This window comes from Rhynchophorus ferrugineus, unplaced genomic scaffold, assembly GCF_030347505.1.
Source record: "Rhynchophorus ferrugineus isolate W39M unplaced genomic scaffold, kcgeb_rfMv2 rfM8, whole genome shotgun sequence".
NCBI lineage: Eukaryota > Metazoa > Arthropoda > Insecta > Coleoptera > Curculionidae > Rhynchophorus > Rhynchophorus ferrugineus.
In genome coordinates, this window is record NW_027472587.1 from 27,633,735 (window position 1) to 27,656,257 (window position 22,523).

The following is a 22,523-nucleotide window of genomic DNA, read 5'->3' on the forward strand; positions in this document are numbered from 1 at the left end:
GTTAACATGTATGAGGAGAGAAAGAATACTAAGAGTTTTGCAGATATGGCAAATGCATTAAGGAGAATGCAGTGACTAAATCTAGTTTTATCAAGAAAGATGTATACAGGTAGTAACAGGGCAAACTAAAGAGAAATATAGTAATATCATAATGACTTGACAAGGATACATTGCATCGAAAGAAACAAGAACTAAGCGAACTAACAATTCTCTCTGATCTTTCAGATCCCAATATATATATATATATATATATATATATATATATATATATATATATATATATAGATATATAATATGGTTCAAATTGCGAAATCAAGATCAGAGTACTCTGAAGGAATTATCCAAATATAATGAAGCAAACATAAAGATATTTGTACATTTGTTTAAAATACTTTTATTAATATATATGTAAGCTTAAAAATAAAGCATGTTTTAAAAAATAATCCAATAGGCATCTTACATTTTATCGTGTGTTTATTCCAATATGAGTTCAGTTCCAACCTTCGTAGGGTGAAGACGTATTTTCAATACGGTCCAAGCTATAAAAAGATACCTTTCTTTAAAAAAACCCAGTATTTTATTACGGTTATTTAATTGAGTGTTAAAAACGCATAACAGATGCGGCTATCCGTCTCTCAGTGGACCTAAAGTGTAGTGAATACGTGTTTACGTGACCAGACAAAAGGACTGCATCTCATTTTTATTAGTGTTTAAAATAATTTCATCTTATTTTACAACAGTCCTTTTGAAATTCATTTATAGTATTTATAGTAAAAAACTAGTGCTAAAATAACGTAAGTGAAAAATGAAGTGCGTGAAATAAACAATGTATTTATTTTATTTTTTTTATCCTCTGGAAGTAAATTAAATAAAATATTAAAAATTAAAAAATGGCAAACAATAGCGATTCAACCAAATCACCTGCACACTTTGATATAAGATTAGAACAAACAGCAATAACGCAAACTCCACCATCAGAATGGACTACAGTCGTTAACAAAAAACGATTGAGAAGTCCAGAAGAAGAAATCGCGAGGAAACAAACAAGAATCAGTGACTATTGGTTGCAGAAACCGATAGAGACAAAAAACAGTTTTAGCAACCTGTCGGAAGAAATTGAAGAGAACATACAACCAAGCCCTGAAAAAGTTGTTCCCAAACCACCACCAATAACAGTCTATAAGGTAGGAATAATAAAAAACATCCATGATTTATTAAAAACCATTACTACGAACTACACAATTAAAACAGTGAGCTATGAAACAATTAAAATCCAATTGTTCGAAGCGGATCACTTTAAAGTTCTTATAAAAGAATTAGATGAAAGAAACACCCAATACCATACATTCAGGCCAAAATCCGAGAGAACATTTAAATTCGTATTAAAAGGATTACATCACGGGACGGACTTTAACACCATCAAGGTAGCACTAGCTGAAAAAGGCCACGAGGTCGTAAATATTCACAATATACGACATCACACGACAAAAAAACCTCTGCCTATGTTTTATATAGACCTAAAACCTAATGGAAACAATAAGGCGGTGTATGAAATCACCAAATTGGAAAATAATATTATTAAATGCGAACCACCACATATAAAAAGAATTATACCACAATGCACAAGGTGTCAAGCGCACGGGCACACAAAGACTTACTGTCGCAAATCATACAGATGCGTAAAATGTGCAGGAGAACATAAGACAGGAGATTGTACTCGCAAAGTTCGCGATGAAAAAGTGAAATGTGTCAACTGTAACGGAAATCATCCAGCGAACTACAAGGGTTGCGCAGTTCACAAGCAACTACAGCAGAAACTCTATCCTGCCTTAAGGGAAAAAAGGCATCAACAAAAACAATCCACTACTACCAATCTACCACTACCCACCAGAACAAGTCAACCAGACATAACTTATGCCCAAATAGTTGAAAATGGTTCAGCACAAAAACGAGAGACAATATCTCAACCTACTGAAACTAGCAACATCTCAAGATTAGAAAATATGATGGCCAAACTAATGGATCAAATGAGTACGATGCTTGGTCTACTCACAACCGTCGTAAGCAAACTTGCCTAATGCCTGTAACCAATAGCTACAAAATCGCCGTCTGGAATGCCAATGGGCTCCAACAACATGCCAGGGAACTAAAAATGTTCGTAATTGAACAAAATATTGACGTTATGATGGTTTCCGAAACACACTTTACGGACAAAAATTATTTGAAAGTTCCTAAATATAAGCTTTATCATACAAATCACCCTGATGATAAAGCACATGGAGGTACAGCCATAATAATTCGAGATGATATAAAGCATTTCGAAAAAGAAAAATTCCACAAAGACTACCTGCAAGCCACCAGTATAACCATAGAGGAAGCCCATGGACCATTAACAATTTCTGCGATTTATTGCCCACCCAAACATAACAACAAGGCAGAACAATTTCAAGAATTCTTCCGTACGCTAGGTAATAGATTTATAGCAGGAGGAGATTATAATGCAAAACATTTAATGTGGGGTTCAAGAATAATAACCTCAAAAGGTAGAGAACTGCTCAAAGCCATAAGGATAGATAACTTACAACATATCTCTACTGGTGAACCAACATATTGGCCTTCAGACAGAAATAAAAAACCAGATACAATAGATTTCTGTATTACAAAAAATATTGATCCAAAAAAGTGTCAGGCAGAATCATGTTTCGACCTGTCTTCTGATCATTCACCAATAATAGTAACAATTTCTTCAAAAATTACCATCAAAGATAAACCCCCTTCTCTGTGCAATAATAGAACTAACTGGCCCTCATTTAGAGAAAACTTAGACCAAAATATCTCTCTAAACTTACCGTTACAAACTGAAATGGATATAGAAATAGCAGCAATAAATCTTACAAAAAATATACAGGAGGCAGCATATTCCGCGACTCCCAACATTGAAACATTTCCAAGAAAAAATACACATATATCATGTACAATACAGAAAAAGATAGCAGAAAAAAGAAAGTTACGACGAAATTGGCAACAGCAAAGGACTGAAGAGAATAAAAGAAAATTTAATAGGGCCATAAAAGAGCTGAGAGATCTAATCCAAATCGAACAGAACCAAGGCATTCAAGAATACCTAGAAAACTTGACATCAACTGAGGCTACAGACTATTCTTTGTGGAAAGCAACAAAAAAGCTTAGGAGATCCCAGCAGCATAACCCACCTATTAAAACAAGCGAAAATAATTGGGCGAGAAGCAATAAAGAGAAGGGCGACATTTTCTCAAAACACTTAAAAAATGTTTTTAAACCTTTCCAGTCTCAGCTACATAAAGATGACGAAAATAAAATTACTAGCTTTCTAGATTCGCCATTTCAAATGGATTTACCGCACGAGAAATTAACGGTCAAAAAAGTTAAACATACAATAATGAGAGAGATTAATATTAAAAAAGCTCCTGGTTATGACTTAATTACTGGCAAAATTTTAAAAGAACTATCAGAAAAGGCTATAAAACTATTAACATATATATTTAATGCTATGCTGCGAATTAATTACTTCCCTAGTATCTGGAAAGTAGCTAAAATATTAATGATACTTAAACCAGGAAAAATACCAGAAGATGTGACCTCCTACCGACCTATAAGTTTATTACCAATAATCTCGAAAGTTTTCGAGAAGTTATACATAAAAAAACTAAACTATATAATAGAAAAAAGAAAAATTATTCCAGAACATCAGTTTGGCTTTCGCAATAAGCATGGGACTATAGAACAAGTGCATAGACTTGTAAACCAAATAAACGCTGACCTAAATGCCAAAAGATATTGTTCGGCTGCTTTCCTAGACATATCTCAGGCTTTTGACAAAGTATGGCATACGGGCTTGCAGGTTAAACTAAAGAAACTTCTCCCTCATCCGGACTATCAGCTACTAAAATCGTATCTCACTGACAGACATTTTATTGTAAATCAAGGCGATGAACATACCGAATTAAATCCCATATATTCAGGAGTTCCGCAAGGTAGTGTACTGGGTCCAGTACTGTATCTTCTGTATACGGCTGATCTGCCCACCACAAAAATAACTACTGTGGCAACATATGCAGACGATACAGCAATCTTAGCATCCCATGAAGATCCAGTCACAGCATCAATAAACCTACAAACCCACCTGGAGCAAATACAATTATGGTTGAAGACATGGCGCATTAAAGCCAATGAATTAAAATCCACGCATATAAAGTTTACACTGCGTAGAAGAACATGTCCACCAGTAAATATCAATCATCGCCAACTCCCCCAAGCAGACCATGTTAAATATCTTGGTATGCATTTAGATCGACGCCTAACCTGGAAGAAGCACATACTCTCTAAACGGAAACAACTAGGACTAAAATTATATCAAATGTATTGGCTCATTGGGCGCAAATCCAAGTTATCATTAGATAACAAGGTATTGCTGTATGAGTCTATACTCAAGCCCATTTGGACATATGGAATTCAACTATGGGGTACCGCTAGCAAATCTAATATATCCATCATTCAACGGTTCCAAAATAAGGTGTTGCGTGCCATTGTTGATGCTCCGTACTATATTTCAAATAAAGTGATACAACGCGATATTCCTCTAGAACCTATAACGAGTGTAATCCAACGTGTTTGTGTGAAGTACTTCGAAAGAGTGTCAGTGCATCCCAATGTACTCGCTAATCAGCTAAATATGCGACGTGATAGTGAAGTGCGTAGACTAAAACGTTTAACACCATCTGATCTGATTACTGGACATATGTAGAGTTTAGAATAAGCATTAGAATAAGACTAATTAATTAAGATAATATTTTATACAGGAGATTGCTTAATGAAGTGATTTTCTACATGCCATGTATATATAATATAAACAGAAGAAATACTTATTGCCAATAGGGCAGATTGTGGAATCACGAAGAGTAATAATAAAAAAAAAAAAAATTCCAATATAGTAAGAACCGTTATAATAACCAAAATTGATGAACAGATATCCGCATATTGTAGCAAGGTTCACTGTTCATCAAATCTATCACAATCAATTTAGTCTCTAGAGTAATTTTACTACTCGCACAACCTAAAGGCCATTTAAATTAGTAGTTTTTTATTATCTATATACTTATTAAGTGCGATGTCGTTCATTATTGATAATAATCCACTAGTTAGATAGTTAAAAACTCGTTAAGCTTAATATCTCTGTAAAACTCATAAAGGCTCTCGGTAAAAATGGTTTGCGGATGACATGTTTTTGTCGAGGAATATTCTTCGAACTGCTGATGGCTGATGAGGTTTCAGCTAAATTGCATTAGATAAATTTCGGGAAAATGCAACAAGTCTAATTTTTAATGGAAAAGGGAGAGATAATTTCAGTTTTTGTCTTTAACAAAGTATAATAACATATATTTTAATTAATATGTCAGTAATTATATGTCCTATATATCTTGTATTATAGTATCCTATGTAAATAGATAATGCTATATAAAAAATACAAATAGAGATTGTAGAAACGGATGCGAACATATGGTGGCCAAGTAGTAACAGAAAATAACAAAGTAAAAAGTTCATAGCAGAAAAGCTTAAAATAAAACGATAAGTTCGAAAATTTTCTAGATATTAGAGAGCAAAAGCAAGAAAAGTCTTCTTCCACTTATATTTGTTGTTTTTATCAATGTTTAGCATTCAAGAAAATCCTCACAAGCATAAGGATTCGAAGTTGTCGCAAAAACAAATTTGTACGTGTCAACTTTGTGAAGATGTCTTTTGCCTACGATCAGCTTGATATCATATAATTAAGTAAATAATTATTTTTTAGAATACACCTACGGCCAAAGCAACACAATTATCTAATAAATAGGAAGAAATATCGGAATAACATGGTAATGTATGACATATTGTGAAATTCGTAGTTTCATGATTTCTAAAAAGGATGATTCCTATAACAATAAACATATGTATATGATTGAAAATTCATCTTTTTAAATATTTCAGAGTCCTTTTTTAAGGAACTAGTGTTTATCTGGTATTGGACTCACCGCTTTACTTGGGCACCGAACCCCAAGTCCTTTGCATTGAATCTACTGACTGGCAAGTGACCATATTTAAGATTATTCCAGAAGACATCCGGTCTGGTTACCGGCATAACTGAGATGATTTTCCTTGTCATATAAATAATCACAGGCATAAATTTACAACCAAGCCCCAGCAGGATTTAAACCCGTCACTATTGCAATAGCAGAAGATCATACTGTCACCTCTATTGAGTCAGTCAAGTCGGTTACAAGAAGACTATTTAAGTTAGAAATTGAAATGAAATACAAAAAAATGTATTGATTATTTGGAAGAAAATACAAATTATCCGCACATAAGTTGCAGCTACTAAAATCTAACAGGTCAATTGAAAAGTGCCCGGCCTGACACATAGATGGCACTATTAGAATTAAATCCATATGTTTTTTAGTTAGCCCTAAGCCTCAAAAGATACGTGTATAAATTTGACAATTGTCGGATCATTAGTTTGTGAATTATAGCATTTTGAGTGAAGCAACTTTTGTTATTGTGAAAAAAATGGATAAAAATGGATTTCGCGTATTGATAAAATATTGCTTTTTGAAGTATGAGAAAACTTTGTGCAAAGTGGGTGCTGCGCGAGCTCACTTTTGACCAAAAATAACGACGAGTTGATGATTCAGAGTAGTGTCTGAAGATGATCAAGCGTAATAACCCGAGTTTTTGGAACATGGTTCCATCATTTCACTCTGAAGTCTGAGTAGACTGCATACGATGAACTGGCTACAAGCTTGGGAACTCGCAACAGTCGGCACCGTGTCACAAGTCAGTAAAATCGATGGCAAAAATCCATGAATTGGACTTCGAATTGTTTCCTCATCCACCGTATTCTCCAGGTCTGGCCCCCAGCGACTATTTCCTGTTCTCAGGACGAAAAAAATGCTCGCTAGGAAGAAACTTTCGTCGAATGAAGAGGTGAAACTGAGGCCTGTTTTGAAGCAAAGACAAATCGTACTACAAAAATGGTATCAAAAGTTAGAAGGTCGCTATAATCAGCGTAACACCCTTGAAGGGAATTATGTTGAATAAAAAAAACTAATTTTGCCAAAAAAATGTGTTTTACTATGGTAGGCCGGGGACTTTTCAGTTAAACTGTTATATGGACTTATGGAATGCAGTTATGGGGATATTTTGCGAAAAGTTCAACATAATATGTATTTTGTGAATAAAGTCCTGAGAAGTATTGTGGATGCACTCACATATTGTAGTAATAATTACTTACATCGAGACTTTCGGATTCCAACTATCATAGAGGAAATTGGCAATAAGAAGAGGAAAGACAGAAGAGGACATGTTAACACCGGAATACTGCAACTTTTGGATAACACTGAATTAGGACTCAAGTGCATTATGAAAAAAAAACACTGAAATGTAACACTAACTTTTATTTTACACTAAATAGAGACTACATAAAAGCCAATGGGTCACTCTTTTGTGATTTGTGTTACTGCCATTGAATGGTATAAAGTTTAAGTCCCTATAGAGACAAATTGTAAGTTAGTTAGCAACGAAAAGTAATAATAGATTGATATATTTAAAATAAAATTACCATTGTAGAGGTTGAACCGAATATTCCCGATGAATTAGAGATGTAAAATTAACAAAGTGACCAACTGTTTATTAAGACAAAAACCACCGTATATTTTAATATAGGAAACCGGTGTTGGTATCTCGTTCATCACTTCAAAACATGACAGGTCAGATAATATTCGGTAAAATTATACCAAAATCCTGATTGTTGCTTTTACTGTAACGGTAGCCCCGGAGGATGGTTATTTTGTTATTACATGCAACTTGTCATTCTCAGAAAGCTACCGCAAATTCGCTCGGTAATGATGAATTATGAATTGTGTTGTTTTTTGCTTTGCTCGTGTCACTACTGTGCGATTAAAAAACGTCGATACCGATCTGATCGAATTCAATTTGCTTTCGATAATAATACACGATATATAAACTAGAATATCATTATTATACGATCAATCTTGATCTACGAAATGGGTCATTTGATCATCAGTTTGGTTTCTATTATCGGAATGTTTTGATTAATTTAAACAGTAGGGAGCAGTTTGTATCGAGTTGAATGAGTAATGGTTAAATACCTAATATTCAGATACAGAGAGACATCCTATAATTCAATAAAATAAATAAAAAACAATATAATTTTGTGACATATACACAAAATTGAATTACGAACAAAACAAGTCTGATTTATTGCTCGTTCCGACTTCAATGTGATTAGTTGGTAGTAGTTAAAATAATATTGTAAATAGATAAATAGGTTTAGGTAGGTATTAAGCTAAATTGTGTGTATATAGTAGAATATAAAATACGTGTACTAGATAGGTTAAATAAGGCTTTTGTTTATTTTTATTTAGTTACAACAAATTACAACGATTATTATGTACTTTTTTAAATCGTGTTTTCTTGTTTTAAAAATCTGAGTTAGATTATTTTTTACCTTTTAGTGAGTTCCTTATTTTTTGAAGTCGGTTCAATTTTTTGCTAAAATTATTTAATTTATTTAATTTTATTAAGTATTAAAATGGGTTGGCCAAGTAAAGGTGCAGCCCGTATGAGGAAAAAATAGGAATAAAGAAAAAATAATTGAAAATAAGGAATTCCATATGATATGGTTGGTGCTTAAAAAGCAAACAATGGTTTTTGCACTGAACGACTTCCGATTTTCCGTCACATCAGCACAGCAATAACATTATACACAAATATCTGATTATTTTATATAAAAATATGTGAAAACTTTGAATGCCTTTGAATTGTTTTTTCAAAGATTTTCCTCGATTTCCCCCCTGCCCCTTAACAAACACTGACTTGGTTCGAACCGAAGTGCACTCTTTCGAATAAAAAAGAAGAATTTTGAAAATCGGTCCATAATTGACAAAGAAATCGGCGAATATACATTAAAAAAATATACAGTCGAACATAGAACCTACTCCTCTTTTGAAGTCGGTTTAGAATGGACAGTGTTCAGCGTTATTAATAATCTTTCAAATAGATGAGAAATAGTAATTGATGGCGATTGATAATAAGAAAAGGAAAGTTATGTGTACTTCTAAGGCGTAGCAACATTGGAATTGAAATTTAACATTCATTATGGTTTGATTTCAACGGTGTATATTTTCTAACAATATGTTTAAATACATTCCATTGTACTATTATATTTAAAAAATCCTAAAATAAATTAGAAAACGAAATAATTTGCATGGTACTATGTCGTAAAAATGTGACAAAGATCTGTTTACTTTCAGTTGTAACTTTCATTAATATAGTGTAGTTTAAGATGGACTTCTAATAATTTATTTATCTTCAAACTAATTGTAACTAAATTTATTCTAACTAAATTTTTATATATATATATATATATATTTATATATATATATATATATATATATATATATATATATTTATATATATATATATATATATATATATATATATATACAACGCTTCAGAAATAAGAACGCTTTTATATATTATAGATTATTGCCATAGTTTGCGTATATTAGTATCATATTGCCAATAGCAACACTTTCGCATTTTTTGCCAGTATGTAATAAACAAGTGTTTAAATATAAATAAAAATAATATAAATATAAAAATAGGAGAGAAAGGTGAAATAATACCACACAGGAAGGAATATTGTTGTTACTTACTTAAATCTAGTTTGTAGAGGTTTTCAAACATTTTCTTACCTGAAACAAAAATAAATTATGATTTAAATTAGTTTATTCAGTGAGATATTAATAAGTAGTAAATCTAAAATAACTGTATCTTCCAAATATTAAGATTTTATTCTGTCTAAATCCATTGATGAATTTTCAGGATTCCATATCCTCAGGATAATTACTTTGTTACCTGTAACGCTTCTCATCAGTGTCTGATATCAAAGCACCCGATTCTGTCGCGTTATTAAGGCTCCTAGGGTCTTTGTCTTAAGGAGCAACCGAAAAATCTTTTCAACAAACGTGGGAAACATCCCCGCAGCGTCAGTTTCGTACCATCGGCAGCCACAAAAAACCCGGCGCTTAATAGGATCCCAAGTAAACTCAATCCTGTTACGATTAAAAGCATCGGAGGTGGAGACTTGAAGAGTAAATAAAACGAGATTAAACAGACAACATCGAGGTTTTCAGATAAGGTCTTATTGTACTATAGACTCATTCTTTTGTAATAATTTATTTCAAAACCATTACCTAAATATTTTAATAAGAAAGCTGTAAGATCTACCGTAAAAAAAATTGGAAAAAATAGAACTAATTTTATATTAGTTATATTTCAGATATTAAAACTTTAAAGTGATATAAATATGTCCTTATTCCTCAATGTTTTTGGGGCTGTCATTTTAAAACTAGACAAAGGAAGTTAATGTCACATCATTCAAGTTTACCACTGTTGCCCTATTTGTTTATTTATTGTTCATTTTATCATATCATTGAAATAAGGGAGAAAACTGAATGTAAAATGAAATAAAAATATGACCTAATATTTCAATGTTAATTGGTGAAGTGATTTTATGGTTTGGGCAAATTATTAATCTTAAGAATTTAATTCTCAACTTGGGATTAACACAATCCCGACACATAAAAGGTAATCCACGTAGTACAATTATAGAAATATTTAAATTTTTTCAAAATCACAGTAAAATCTAATATTAGTTTCACATTACTTTACAGCAAACTGACATATTATGATCTTAAAAATAGTGGAAACTCATATACCACTAATTATACTGTAATAAGAGTTGAAATATGTTGGTTTCAATGAAATAATAATAGGCTGTTATCTATTATTATTAGTAAGGAGTTATTATACGTAGAAACTTAAAGTATTAGCATAATAAACAACTCATGTAGTATAACTATATAAATATTAGGTTTCAACAGAACAATAACACTTAATTTTATTATTTTCGCATAAATTACTATTCTAGCAAATTGAGAAAAAAAAACAATAAACTCAAAAGTGATGGACACTTATATAATCGTTAATTATATTCACATAGATTTTTGTTTCAATGGAACAATGGAACAATTAGTACACGTGTTATAACTATAACAGTGTTATGGCAAATTGACAAAAAGTGTGAAATTAATAAATGGTGGAAAGTTGTATCATGTACCATGTACTACTAACCATATTCTGACAGACATGAAAGATGCTGTTTTAAGAGGAACAAAAGTACACATGCTTCATAATATTTAATTCCTTCTTGATCGTTTTTGTTCCCCATTCAGTAATTTTGGTAACCCAGCTCTATATCCATTTGCTTTTATATTAATTATATCTTTGTTCGCTCGTTTTGTTTTTTTTATCGTTTTGACGCATGTCGTCCTTTCGCGACTATACAATAGTACGGTATTGATGTGGAGGGGACGGGGATGGACAAAAAGTGTATATAATAATAAATTAATTAATAAATAAAATTACTAACGCGAACAGGGGAGCTAAAAGTATAAATAGTGTATATACAGTTTAAAAATGAACACAAATACAGGACTACAAACACAACCATAACTAAATAGAGGTCCTCGTATAACACAGGCTAGATTCTATAGAGAAAATCGATTTCTCGTAGAAATATGAGGGGTATGTCTGTATTTTCTCCTGTTAAGGCATTTCTAAAATTTTGCAGCCTATATTTTGCTCTAATCAGAGTGAGTCGTGGACAGTAATTCAGTAAGTGGTAGACTGAAATGGTAAAATACATACTGATGTATTAATCCCGTACTCATACTCGTAGTAGTAATACATTAATTTGTAAATTAAGACTGTATTAAGAATATCTAATGTAAGATGTAATTAATAATAAAATCTGTTATAAAACTTTTAAAATTAATTAAATATTTACGTCTTAATAACTTATCTGCTTTTGACGACTTGCTCAGCTTCATTTTTAAAACGCGAATTTATGATAATCATGGAGGAATTAATATATGATGGTTAATGGTTCCTGAACAAACGGCTGTAATGCTGCATAAAGTCTGTTATAAGTTCGAGATCAAAACGGTTGAGCTTTCAAGGACTTTCCGCAGCTTTAAGACGCCCGAGTGAACGTAAAACGAGGCGTATTATGTGTCGACGTCTTTCCACAGGTTTCCTGATGACTTCCGACCGATTGTACGCGGGACACCAGCGGGCGGATATCGAAAAATAAAAATTAATAATTGAAAAACGATCATTTCCCCTCTCCGTTTAATTGGAGGTCGATTTTTAAAATCTGACACGGCGGCAGCGCGCACCACGCCGGATGTGTTCCGTCGTAATCGGGCCTCGCGTCATCCGTATGCCTCTCTCTCTTCCTCTCACGTACGCACCCAACGTCTGCTGGTACGTCGACGTATTAGGAAAATTAAACATGGTGGTCACGACGCTTCGATAGCTTCCTCTCCAGCGTCTACGAGAAGGTTAGGATGTCATCGGCGGTCGGATGACATTCTAATGAATTTTCGACAGCGGCATCGCTGAAATTTTAATTGTTTGGAACTGGAGATCCGTTTATATTAAGCCGGGGAAAAAGTTATTTCGGTTTTTGATAATATATGGTTTTAACTTCACATATCTGAAGTAATACGTATTCAATAAAGTCATATAGCACGTTTTAAAAGCAACAGTTCAGAGTCATTCATATATTCACGATAGCTACATTTGCTGATGTCTTGGTTGGAATTAGATTTAGATATATTTCGAAATAAAAATACTGTTTTGATTCCTTGGGACGGCTATTTTTTTTTATATTATAAATGACAAATTTTTATTGAAGTAAGTGTCGAGCTGTGACCTACTTTTTTGGGTATTTGAGTTTGTAAGTATTTTTTTCAACCAATAATTCTATTGGTGCCGCAGGACTAGAATAGTCCTCATTAAGTTTCGCCATAATTGGCGATCGACTACAGCCGTTTTGGCTTAGGACAATAGCCATATAGAAGGATTATCAAGATAAGAGTTCGGAACAAGCAGATTGAAGTCTTGATTATCCTCTTCTCCACATATAACATCTTAGAGAAGGAAACATTTCTCGAGCTCTAACGGTATCCCATTGAGATCTACAATCAGACGATACTTTTCTTCATTAATTCTTAAATCGTATAGCTCCGCAATGAGAATTATATCTGTAACGACGAACAATACTCAAAAAAAGTAAATTTCAAAATGACAAAAAACCTCAAATCAATTAGACGAAATATTGTCATTAAAACCATAGTTAAAAATAAACCATTAACTAATTCTATTTTAAAAAGAGATGAGATTAAAGATTATCTGATTATGGACCTGTTCGAGGATACGAGTACTGAAATAATAACGACATCTCACCGGATCATGACATTATATGACCAAAGAGCGTAAAGATCAACAACTGTTTACATTAAAAAAAAACGACAATACGGAAATTCTCGATTTCCGCCGTTTCGAACCGGAAATATGGCGTATGACGCTGCTGCATCGCAGAGAAAGAACAAATAATTAGATCGGCTAAATGGAACCCGCGATAGAGGGACGGAGACGGACGAGGGGGCAGGTTGGGTCAATTAACTTGCAGTTTCTGTTTTCGAGATCAAAAGCATTCGTTTTTTTGAAGTTTTATGATAATATTCGATGGCTGGGAATGTGTTAAATGGTCACGATCAGGCCGAAAACCTGACAGTGTTGACAATATTTTAATGAGTACCGCTACTTCCGGATATAGAGAAAAAATTAATACAGAATTTTAATAGTTTTTTTTTGGAATATTGAACAAAACTTGTACTTGTGAAAACGTTCCTTTCTGAATAAGATGTAAAATAAATTATAATCATGATCCCACAGTGATTTTAAGAAGTTCATACAAGAAGAAACAATATTTTTTTCAAAAATTAATTGATATTATTTAGTAATGAAGGAAGCTAATGAATTTTTTATTTCAATTAATTACTTTAAAACACAGACATATTTTGGAAATAGTTCCTTTAAAAGCAAGTTGGTGCCCGCAGTTACTTCTCTCAAATTCAACAATGATTGACACCAGCGTGAGTGATATACTATAAGCAAACTGTAAAAATTAATCCTTTTTGGATTTCCTCACACTCATAAACCTCAATTTCTTTCTATATATGTGACTTTAGTTTATCTATGGACATTATTGTAAGATGCAAGAACCTGTTGGCTTTGCAGGTAAATTAAAATTGTTTGGAGTCATTATAAGTAAATAATTACTTAATATCAACGACTGTGATAATACTAATGTGTATTAATTTTATAAATGCTATCTTCACAACGATAGTGTTCTGTCTGTAGACAACAAAGATAAATTCCTGAAACATTTGTCAGTTGTTGAAAAACTGACCCTAAAAATGAGACTGATTGGTCTCAAAGTATATAAATGAATAAAAATATATATATTTCTCGGGTCGATTACTCATATTGTTATTTCGAAACAATGGAGCAGTTATAAACATATATATTGGGGGATTTAGCAAAAACTTGTGTGAAAAGGCTGTGAAGTTTTAATACATTCACCACAAAGCGTGAAACTATAGTGTATTTCAGTCGTTATAAAATTCACCCAATGAGTTATAGTTGACGTCAAAATAGGTTTGTGATAGCCGCCTTTGTATTTAAACATATGAGTCATGATATAGAAAGAAACCTCACAACAGCAGCAACAACTAATATACGTTTTTATGTTAATTAAAATGAATAGGTATTAAATTTTGAATAAGTTGGTTGGATACCATCTATTTGTCAACAAATCATCTCTTATGAGAATGTAACCACCATTTTATAAGTATATTAAATCAAATTTTGAAGAAACAGGAAACACGCCGCATGTACCACATTCTCTAACAATGGCTTAAAAATACAGGAGTGCGTGCGTATTTTTATGTTTAAGTTTTGGGTTATGGTGGTATGATTCTGAAATGAAATGAAACGAGATACTCTTGAACTCTGAAGCGAGTTTGTGTTTAGAAACTGGCCAATAACGTCAATTGCGTCCAACAGCGTCAGTTGCTTACGATGTAGACGGTTTTTTTTCGTGGATTACCTCCAAAGTCATAAGACAATATATCCATATTATTACCGTAAACTTCGATAATTGTAAATGGATGCGAAAATTCGTGAAAAAGACTCGAAAAAAATTCATCGAAATGAAGTTCCCGATCTCATAGCTCATAAACCATCGCTAAAAATAAAGCATGAATTTTTCACGTCCGGCTTATTCAACAGATTTAGTTCCTTTTAATCCTTTTCATTAATTTCCTTTCGTATAAAAAGATTTGCATAAAACAAAGTGGTAATCTGGTTCTGACATTATATTGTCAATTCTTCAGCTTCAATAGTACAATCATTATATTTATTATAGAGTCGGTGACTGTTTGAATTTGAAAAGATCGGTCTTTGTTTCACTGATGACCTCTTCATTGAACCCAAATCTTTTAGCATCTAGCGATTTTTTCAGGTTTTGAAATAGGAAATAGCCGCAGAGAGCTAAATCTAGAAAATATGACGGATGAAGTGACAATTCACAGCCTAATATATGGATTTTTACCACGGTGACTACACACGTGTCCCCATTGTCTTGAAGGAACAACACTGTTTTCTTGCTTCAAATCAATATCAAATCTGCCCCAAAGCTCTGATTAATATCAGCCGGTGACTTTTTTTTATCATTTTCAAGATATTCGATATGATTGACATCGTGTGCATTCCAAGAAATGGCGGTCGACCGACACATACAACCTTGTTTTGATTGTTCTTTGGTCTTTGGTGCTTTCTTATAAATAAATATTTTAAAATAGTGCCAAAACTTGTTTGGATTGCATTTTGAAAATGTGATATTCTCGTTCAGTTCAGATATCTACTGTCTCAGCTACTTCACGTACTCTTTTCGACGATTTTTGGTACGACGACCTTTTTTGGGCGACCCGAATATTTGACGTCACCTGTCTTGGTACGATTACAACGGAACTCAGTAAACAACTTCTTAACTCTTGAAATTAATGGTGCAGAATCCCTATAGCTTTTATCAGAACTTCCCTTGGTTTCAGTAATGGTTTTTTAATAGTCAATAGCTAGCAAGTCGTATATAACAGGTCAATTGAAAGGTCCCCGGCCTGATACATAGATGGCGCTATTAGAATCTAAACTACTAGATCCATTGTTTTTTAGTTAGCCCTAACCTTTAAAAGATGTTTGTATTTTAACATTTTGGGTGAAGCTACTTTTGTTATTTTGAAAAAAATGGATAAAAAGGAATTTCGCGTGTTGATAAAAAAATACAGTTGAAGCAAAAACTTGGCTTGATGCTGAGTTTCCGGACACTGCCCCAGGAAAATCAACCAATAAGGATTGGCATGCTAAGTTTAGACGTGGTGATATGAGCACCGAAGACGGTGAACGCAGTGAACGCCCAAAATAGATTGTTACCGACGAAAACATTTAAGAAATCCACAAAATGATTTTGAATGATCGTAAATTGAAATTGAATGAAATAGCAGACACTCTAAAAATATCAAGTGAACGTGCACATCATATCATTCACGAATATTTTGGGTATGAGAAAGCTCTGTGCAAAGTGGTTGCCGCGCGAGCTCACTTTTGACCAAAAACAACGACGAGTTGATGATTTGGAGCAGTGTTTGAAGATGATTAAGCGTAATAAACCCGAGTTTTTGCGTCGATATGTGACAATGAATGAAACATGGCTCCATCATTTCACTCCGAAGTCCAATCGACAGTCATCCAAGTGGACTGTACACGATGAACCCGCTCCAAAGAGTGGGAAAACGCAACAGTCGGCTGGCAAGGTTATGGCATCTGTATTTTTGGATGCGCATGGAATAATTTTCATTGACTACCTTGAAAAAGGAAAGACCATCAATTGCGACTATTACATAGCGTTATTGGACCGTTCAAAGGACGAAATCATCAGTATTTAAAGAAAAAGAAAGTGCTGCTTCACCAACCATGTACCATGTCAAAAGTCCATGAATTGGGCTTCGAATTGCTTCCTAATCCACCGTATTCTCCAGATCTGCCCCCCAGTGACTATTTCCTGTTCTCAGATCTCAAAAAATGCTCGCTGGGAAGAAATTTTCGTCAAATGAAGACATGATCGACGAAACTGAGGCCTATTTTGAAGCAAAGACAAATCGTACTACAAAAATGGTATTGAAAAGTTGGAGGGTCGCTATGATCAGTGTATTCACCCTTGAAGGGGATTATGTTGAATAAAGAAAAGTAATTTTGCCAAAAAATGTGTTTTACTATGGTAGGCCGGGGTTGACCTGTTATACTAAATAGATTAGCTCGCTCAAAACCTCACATGAGTCAACAATAAGGGGCACATAAGTGATGCATTTAAGTTACTGCGCAGGATAAAGTCACTAACAAAGCACACTGTCCACACAAATCAACATATGTAGATTTTAAGTGTATTAAATAAGCGTGTGGCATATCTATATTTTAGTAAGGCAATGATGAAAAATATGATGAAAATAAATTCTTTGACACAAGGTGGAGGCTAACATTTATTTAGATTCCCTCGAAAATTTTGGCAAAAGATGGCAAAATCATTATTTTGGCTTCACTGTCAACCTAATAGATATGTTCATACACGTATAAGAATATTTTCCACCAGCCAAAGCAGCAACCAACATAATCACTAAGCCCGCGAGTTTCACAGGATACTAGATCTTATCCTATCCCATAACGAATCTCAAATAATCATTTGTTTATAAAACTTGACTGTGCATGCTGTTCTGTTTTCTATTACCGTTCGACTTTTCCTGTTGCGTCTTTATCCTGCGGACAGAAAAGAAATTGGACGGAATGAAAAGCCACCGCACGATATTATTTCAATGACAATAATATTTTTCACATAATGGCCAGATGTCTTCGCCATAAAACCAGTTCTATTCCTCTGAATTTACAATCATAGATTTATGATGGGGCAGGTGTTTCGAACTAGTTGAATACGAAATGACTCTGTAGCATACCGAGGCATGTCGAAAAGGTCTATCAAAAAAGGTTTCATTAAAAATAATGAGTAATTATGTCTGAAACATCAATTAAAACCCTTTTTATCTCGATGTTTTCATATAAGGTTTTTTTTAATTCCATTAATTTCATTTATAAAACGATTTTCATTTAAAAACTGTAACATATAAGAAATAATATAAATAAGTGGACCTAGACATCGAGAATAAAAGTCAACGAGAGTAAATCAGCGTATATTGGATTGACCTATAACCAAATTGTTCATATACTAAAAAAATATGTATAACACTCCTTAATAAGTTGCTCTTCTGCAAGCAAATACTAAAACCAATATGGAACGTTATGGAGATGTTCTGCTTTCAGAATAAAGTACTGAGAAGTACTGTGGATGCACCCAGATACTATAGGAACAATTAACACATGAGTTGAAAAGCCCGTGGTTTAAAACATAGATAGGAACGTTAATTTTATTATATTCATCACTTTTTCAGTTAGTATTAACTTTTAAAAGAAATCTGTTATTGTGCTAAGAGTGGCACTAATTTTGTTGAAAACAATGGACCAAAAACAATTTCATGTTTTAATTTTACACTGCCCCTTGATGGGAAAAATACCGTTTAAGCGAATTAATGACTTGAAGAGTGTTATAAGGACACCGCTCCATCAGAAACAACAATAAAACGTTGGTTTGCTGACTTCAAACGTGGTTGTCGAGACACTGATGATGAAAAGTGAAGTTGCGTGAGTTAGCTAAGATCGTAAAGAGCATTTTGGATTTATATTGTATGAATATTTGACTATGACTGTTCAAAGTGGATGCCGCGTTTGCTCACTGTTGACGAAAAACAAGAACGTTTGATGGTTCTGAGCAGTATTTAGCCATGTGGAAACGCAATAAACCAGAATTTTTGTTAATATGTATTAATAAATGAAACATGGATCCATCACTTCACTCCGGTACCAAAACGATCCTCATCTGAGTGGATAGCAACTGGCGACAGGCCTATTTTTGGGCAAAATATAAATAGTTCTACAAAAGTGGTATTGAAATGTTAGAGCGGCGCTGGAATGGTTGTGTGGTTCTTGATGGAGATTGCGTTGATAAATAAAGCGAATATTAAAGAAAAAAATAGTTTTCTTTGGTACGCCCGGGACTTTTCAGCCCCTATGTTATTTACTCGAAGATCTTCAGATTTCATCTGTTCTAGAGAAAGTAGAGATTCGCAACAAAACATGAGGAAAGACTCCAGTCTCAAGTTGATACCAAAGTTCTGCAACTCTTAATTAACACTAAACTAGGACATTGACTCAAGATAACCAAACGATGTGATCTTGTGTTGCTGTGTAGTGAAGTGTACTAAATGGAAAGAAACACTGAAAAGTGCTACTGCCTTTTATTATATGTTATTACAGTCAAAGTAAGTTAGTCGGAAAAGACTAGTAAAATTATATTAATACATAAAAAAGTGTATAGAAATCTATTTTAAATTTTACAACGGGAAACACATTTATTTTATTCCATCCATTTGCTTTGTTAATTTAATTTATTCATGTTAAATCGTAGATTAAATTGAAATTTATCTACAGCATTAATTATCAGTGAAACAGGAAATGGAGTGTTATTAATTGGTCTTTCCTGCATCACTAATAAGTAACGCTGCACAAGCAAGAAAAGAAATACCTCTTGGTTTGATTCATTGGATTTCATTCTATGTAACAATTGTATGGATATTGTTTAATGTCTTATCATAAGATAAAGAGAATTAAAATAATTATTAATAAAAATAAAAGTATATAGATATATGGGTTATGTTCTTTGGTACTTTGGTACTATCAAGACGAAGTAATTAATGTTATGGAACTAATCAAAATCTAAGTAGTAATTTATTTCATACAATTGTTTATAAAATTAGAAAAAATATATTTGCAGACAAATATAAGAAAAGGTCATTGATGGATACAGGAAGTGATCCAAGATTTCGCCTTAAAGCATGAAATAAGGTCGCTAAATTACAGCAAAATGGAAACAATACAGCTGCAGGACAAGACGTAGGAAATCAGAAGATTTAAGCGAATCAAACCACATGAACTTGTTCACTGTATAAGTGTATTTTTAATTTTAGCTTAAGTGGTTTTAGCAGAATAGTTTTATTTTAATTTGGGAAATATAACAGGTCAATTGAAAAGTCCCCGGCCTGCCATAGTAAAATAAATTTTTTTGGCAAAATTAGTTTTTTTTATTCAACATAATTCCTTTCAAGGGTGATACACTGATTATAGCGACCCTACAACTTTTCGATACCATTTTTGTAGTACAATTTGTTCTTTGCTTCAAAATAGGCCTTAGTTTCGGCGATTACCTCTTCATTCGACGAATATTCCTTCCCAGCGAGCATTCTTTTGAGATCTGAGCACGGAAAATAGTCGCTGGGGCAGATCCGGAGATTCGAAGCCCAATTCATGGATTTTTCCCATCGTATCCACTGGCACGAAATGTCCAATAACGCCATGTAATAGTAATAGCTGTTGATGCTCCTTCCTTGTTCAAGGTAGTCAATGAAAATTTATCCATGCGTATCCCAAAATACAGACGCCATAACTTTGCCAGCCGACTGTTGCGTTTTCCCACGCTTTGGAGCGGGTTCATCGTGTGCAGTCCACTAGGATTATTGGACGTCGATTGGACTTCGGAGTGAAATGATGGAGCCATGTTTCATCCATTGTCACATATCGACGCAAAAAATCGAGTTTACTACGCTTGATCATCTTCAAACATTGTTCTGAATCATCAACTCGTCGTTGTTTTTGGTCCCACTTTGCACAGAGCTTTCACATACCCAAATATTCGTGAATGATAACAAAAGTTGCTTCACTCAAAATGCTATAATTCACAAACTAACGATCCGACAGCTGTCAAATTTATACACGCATTTTTTTAGGGTTAGGACTAACTAAAAAACATACGGATTTAATTCTAGTAGTGCCATTTATGTGTCCGGAGACTTTTCAATTGACCTGTTATACTGATGTATTAATGCCCATTACCCGCCTTGCTTGTGTATTCATGTAATTACAACAGAACAGTAGTAATACATTAATTTGTAAATTAAGATTGTACTAAGCATATCTAATGTAAGATGTAACTAATAAAATAAAACAGAAATCTGGTATTTTTATAATTGCTATTAATATCAGTCCTTTCTGGCAGTGGCAGTTCTTTCAATAATTGAGGTAAAACATGATCAATTCGAGAAGTTTGAGGTTGTTATCAATTTCCATAGCATTTCCATTAGATAAATCAAACTTATAGCTACATCGGACTGATAAACAGGATTTATATCTATTGTAGATTCTATACCATTCGGTTAGAATACATTAGTTATGTTAAAGACAAAGAAGTTCTGGTTCTGGCCATACTCTTCTAGATTTATCTTTTCTAATTTACCTGATATTCTAATTTCGGAGTCTTACACATTTCACTAGTGTTATCTATTAGGAAAAACTCAATATTTCTCCCAACGTTATATAATATATATTACAATTAAATGATAAACTATTCAATAGTTTTTATCTAACAGAACTGCTATAAATAATATCGGTAACATGGTAATGAGCTCTGCACTATACAACGTTTTTTCCACTGTATAAAGTAGGAAGCACGAGGAAAGTTTTTTGTTGTTATCAATTATTCGGCAAAAAATGTTTACGCTGAAAGCTCCGGCATACGCGGAAAAGCTTCGAGTTTATTTTCTCGGTAGTTTTGCAGGAGGAAAAAAAAACAGGTTAAAATATGCTCCTGCGCTATTCATAAGCAAACGACGTTAAAACAACCATGTTGCACCTGCAAGGATGTTTTATCGGTTTTTTCATCTAACGTATTTTATAACCATGTTAAATTATTTTCAGAACTAATATGGCACACATATACACGCATAATTTTAGTCAAGCTCTGTAGTTTTTACTTCACATTCAGTGGCCATAAAACTATTTTCTGCAACACTGTAAGTATAACATTTGGTTCAATACTCTCAATACTATAAATTATCATTGATATAGTTAAAATATTACTGTTCTGGGCCTGAAATATGGACACTTTATTAAGCAACAACCATATATCGCTAAATTTCTGTCAATTTATTGGTTTTGGTTTTAAACTGTTATTATTAGTTAATTAGTGTCACATTTCTCTGAATTTGTCGAACTTCTTTGATATTGGTGATACAGGTTTCAAAGGTTTAAATAATCAGTTTAATAAGACAACAGACAGACAATTAAATTACAACAGACTGTTAATTAATTTTGAGGAATTTATAAGATATTATTGCTTGTTGGGCTATGTACGAGTTTTGAAACTTGATTTTATGTTAGTTAATACTAAATTAAATACACTACAGAAAAAATATGAACGTTGTATATAAAAACATAGAGGCCCGCTCCGACTTTGCACAGGCATA

At 33.2% G+C, this 22,523-nt stretch overlaps 1 protein-coding gene across 7 annotated transcripts in view; it reads right to left on the bottom strand.

The window, feature by feature from the left end:
* pnt (ETS transcription factor pointed) overlaps positions 1-22,523 on the bottom strand; it is a 504,008-nt gene that overhangs the window by 50,097 nt on the left and 431,388 nt on the right. For 5 of the 7 annotated variants that reach the window (XM_076411199.1, XM_076411202.1, XM_076411204.1 and 2 more), the window contains one exon: positions 9,750-9,788. The exons of the other annotated variants lie outside the window; for them this stretch is intronic. In XM_076411199.1, coding sequence (XP_076267314.1) covers positions 9,750-9,788 — 39 coding nt within the window. The remainder of the gene's footprint in view (positions 1-9,749; positions 9,789-22,523) is intronic. 7 annotated transcript variants of the gene reach the window in all.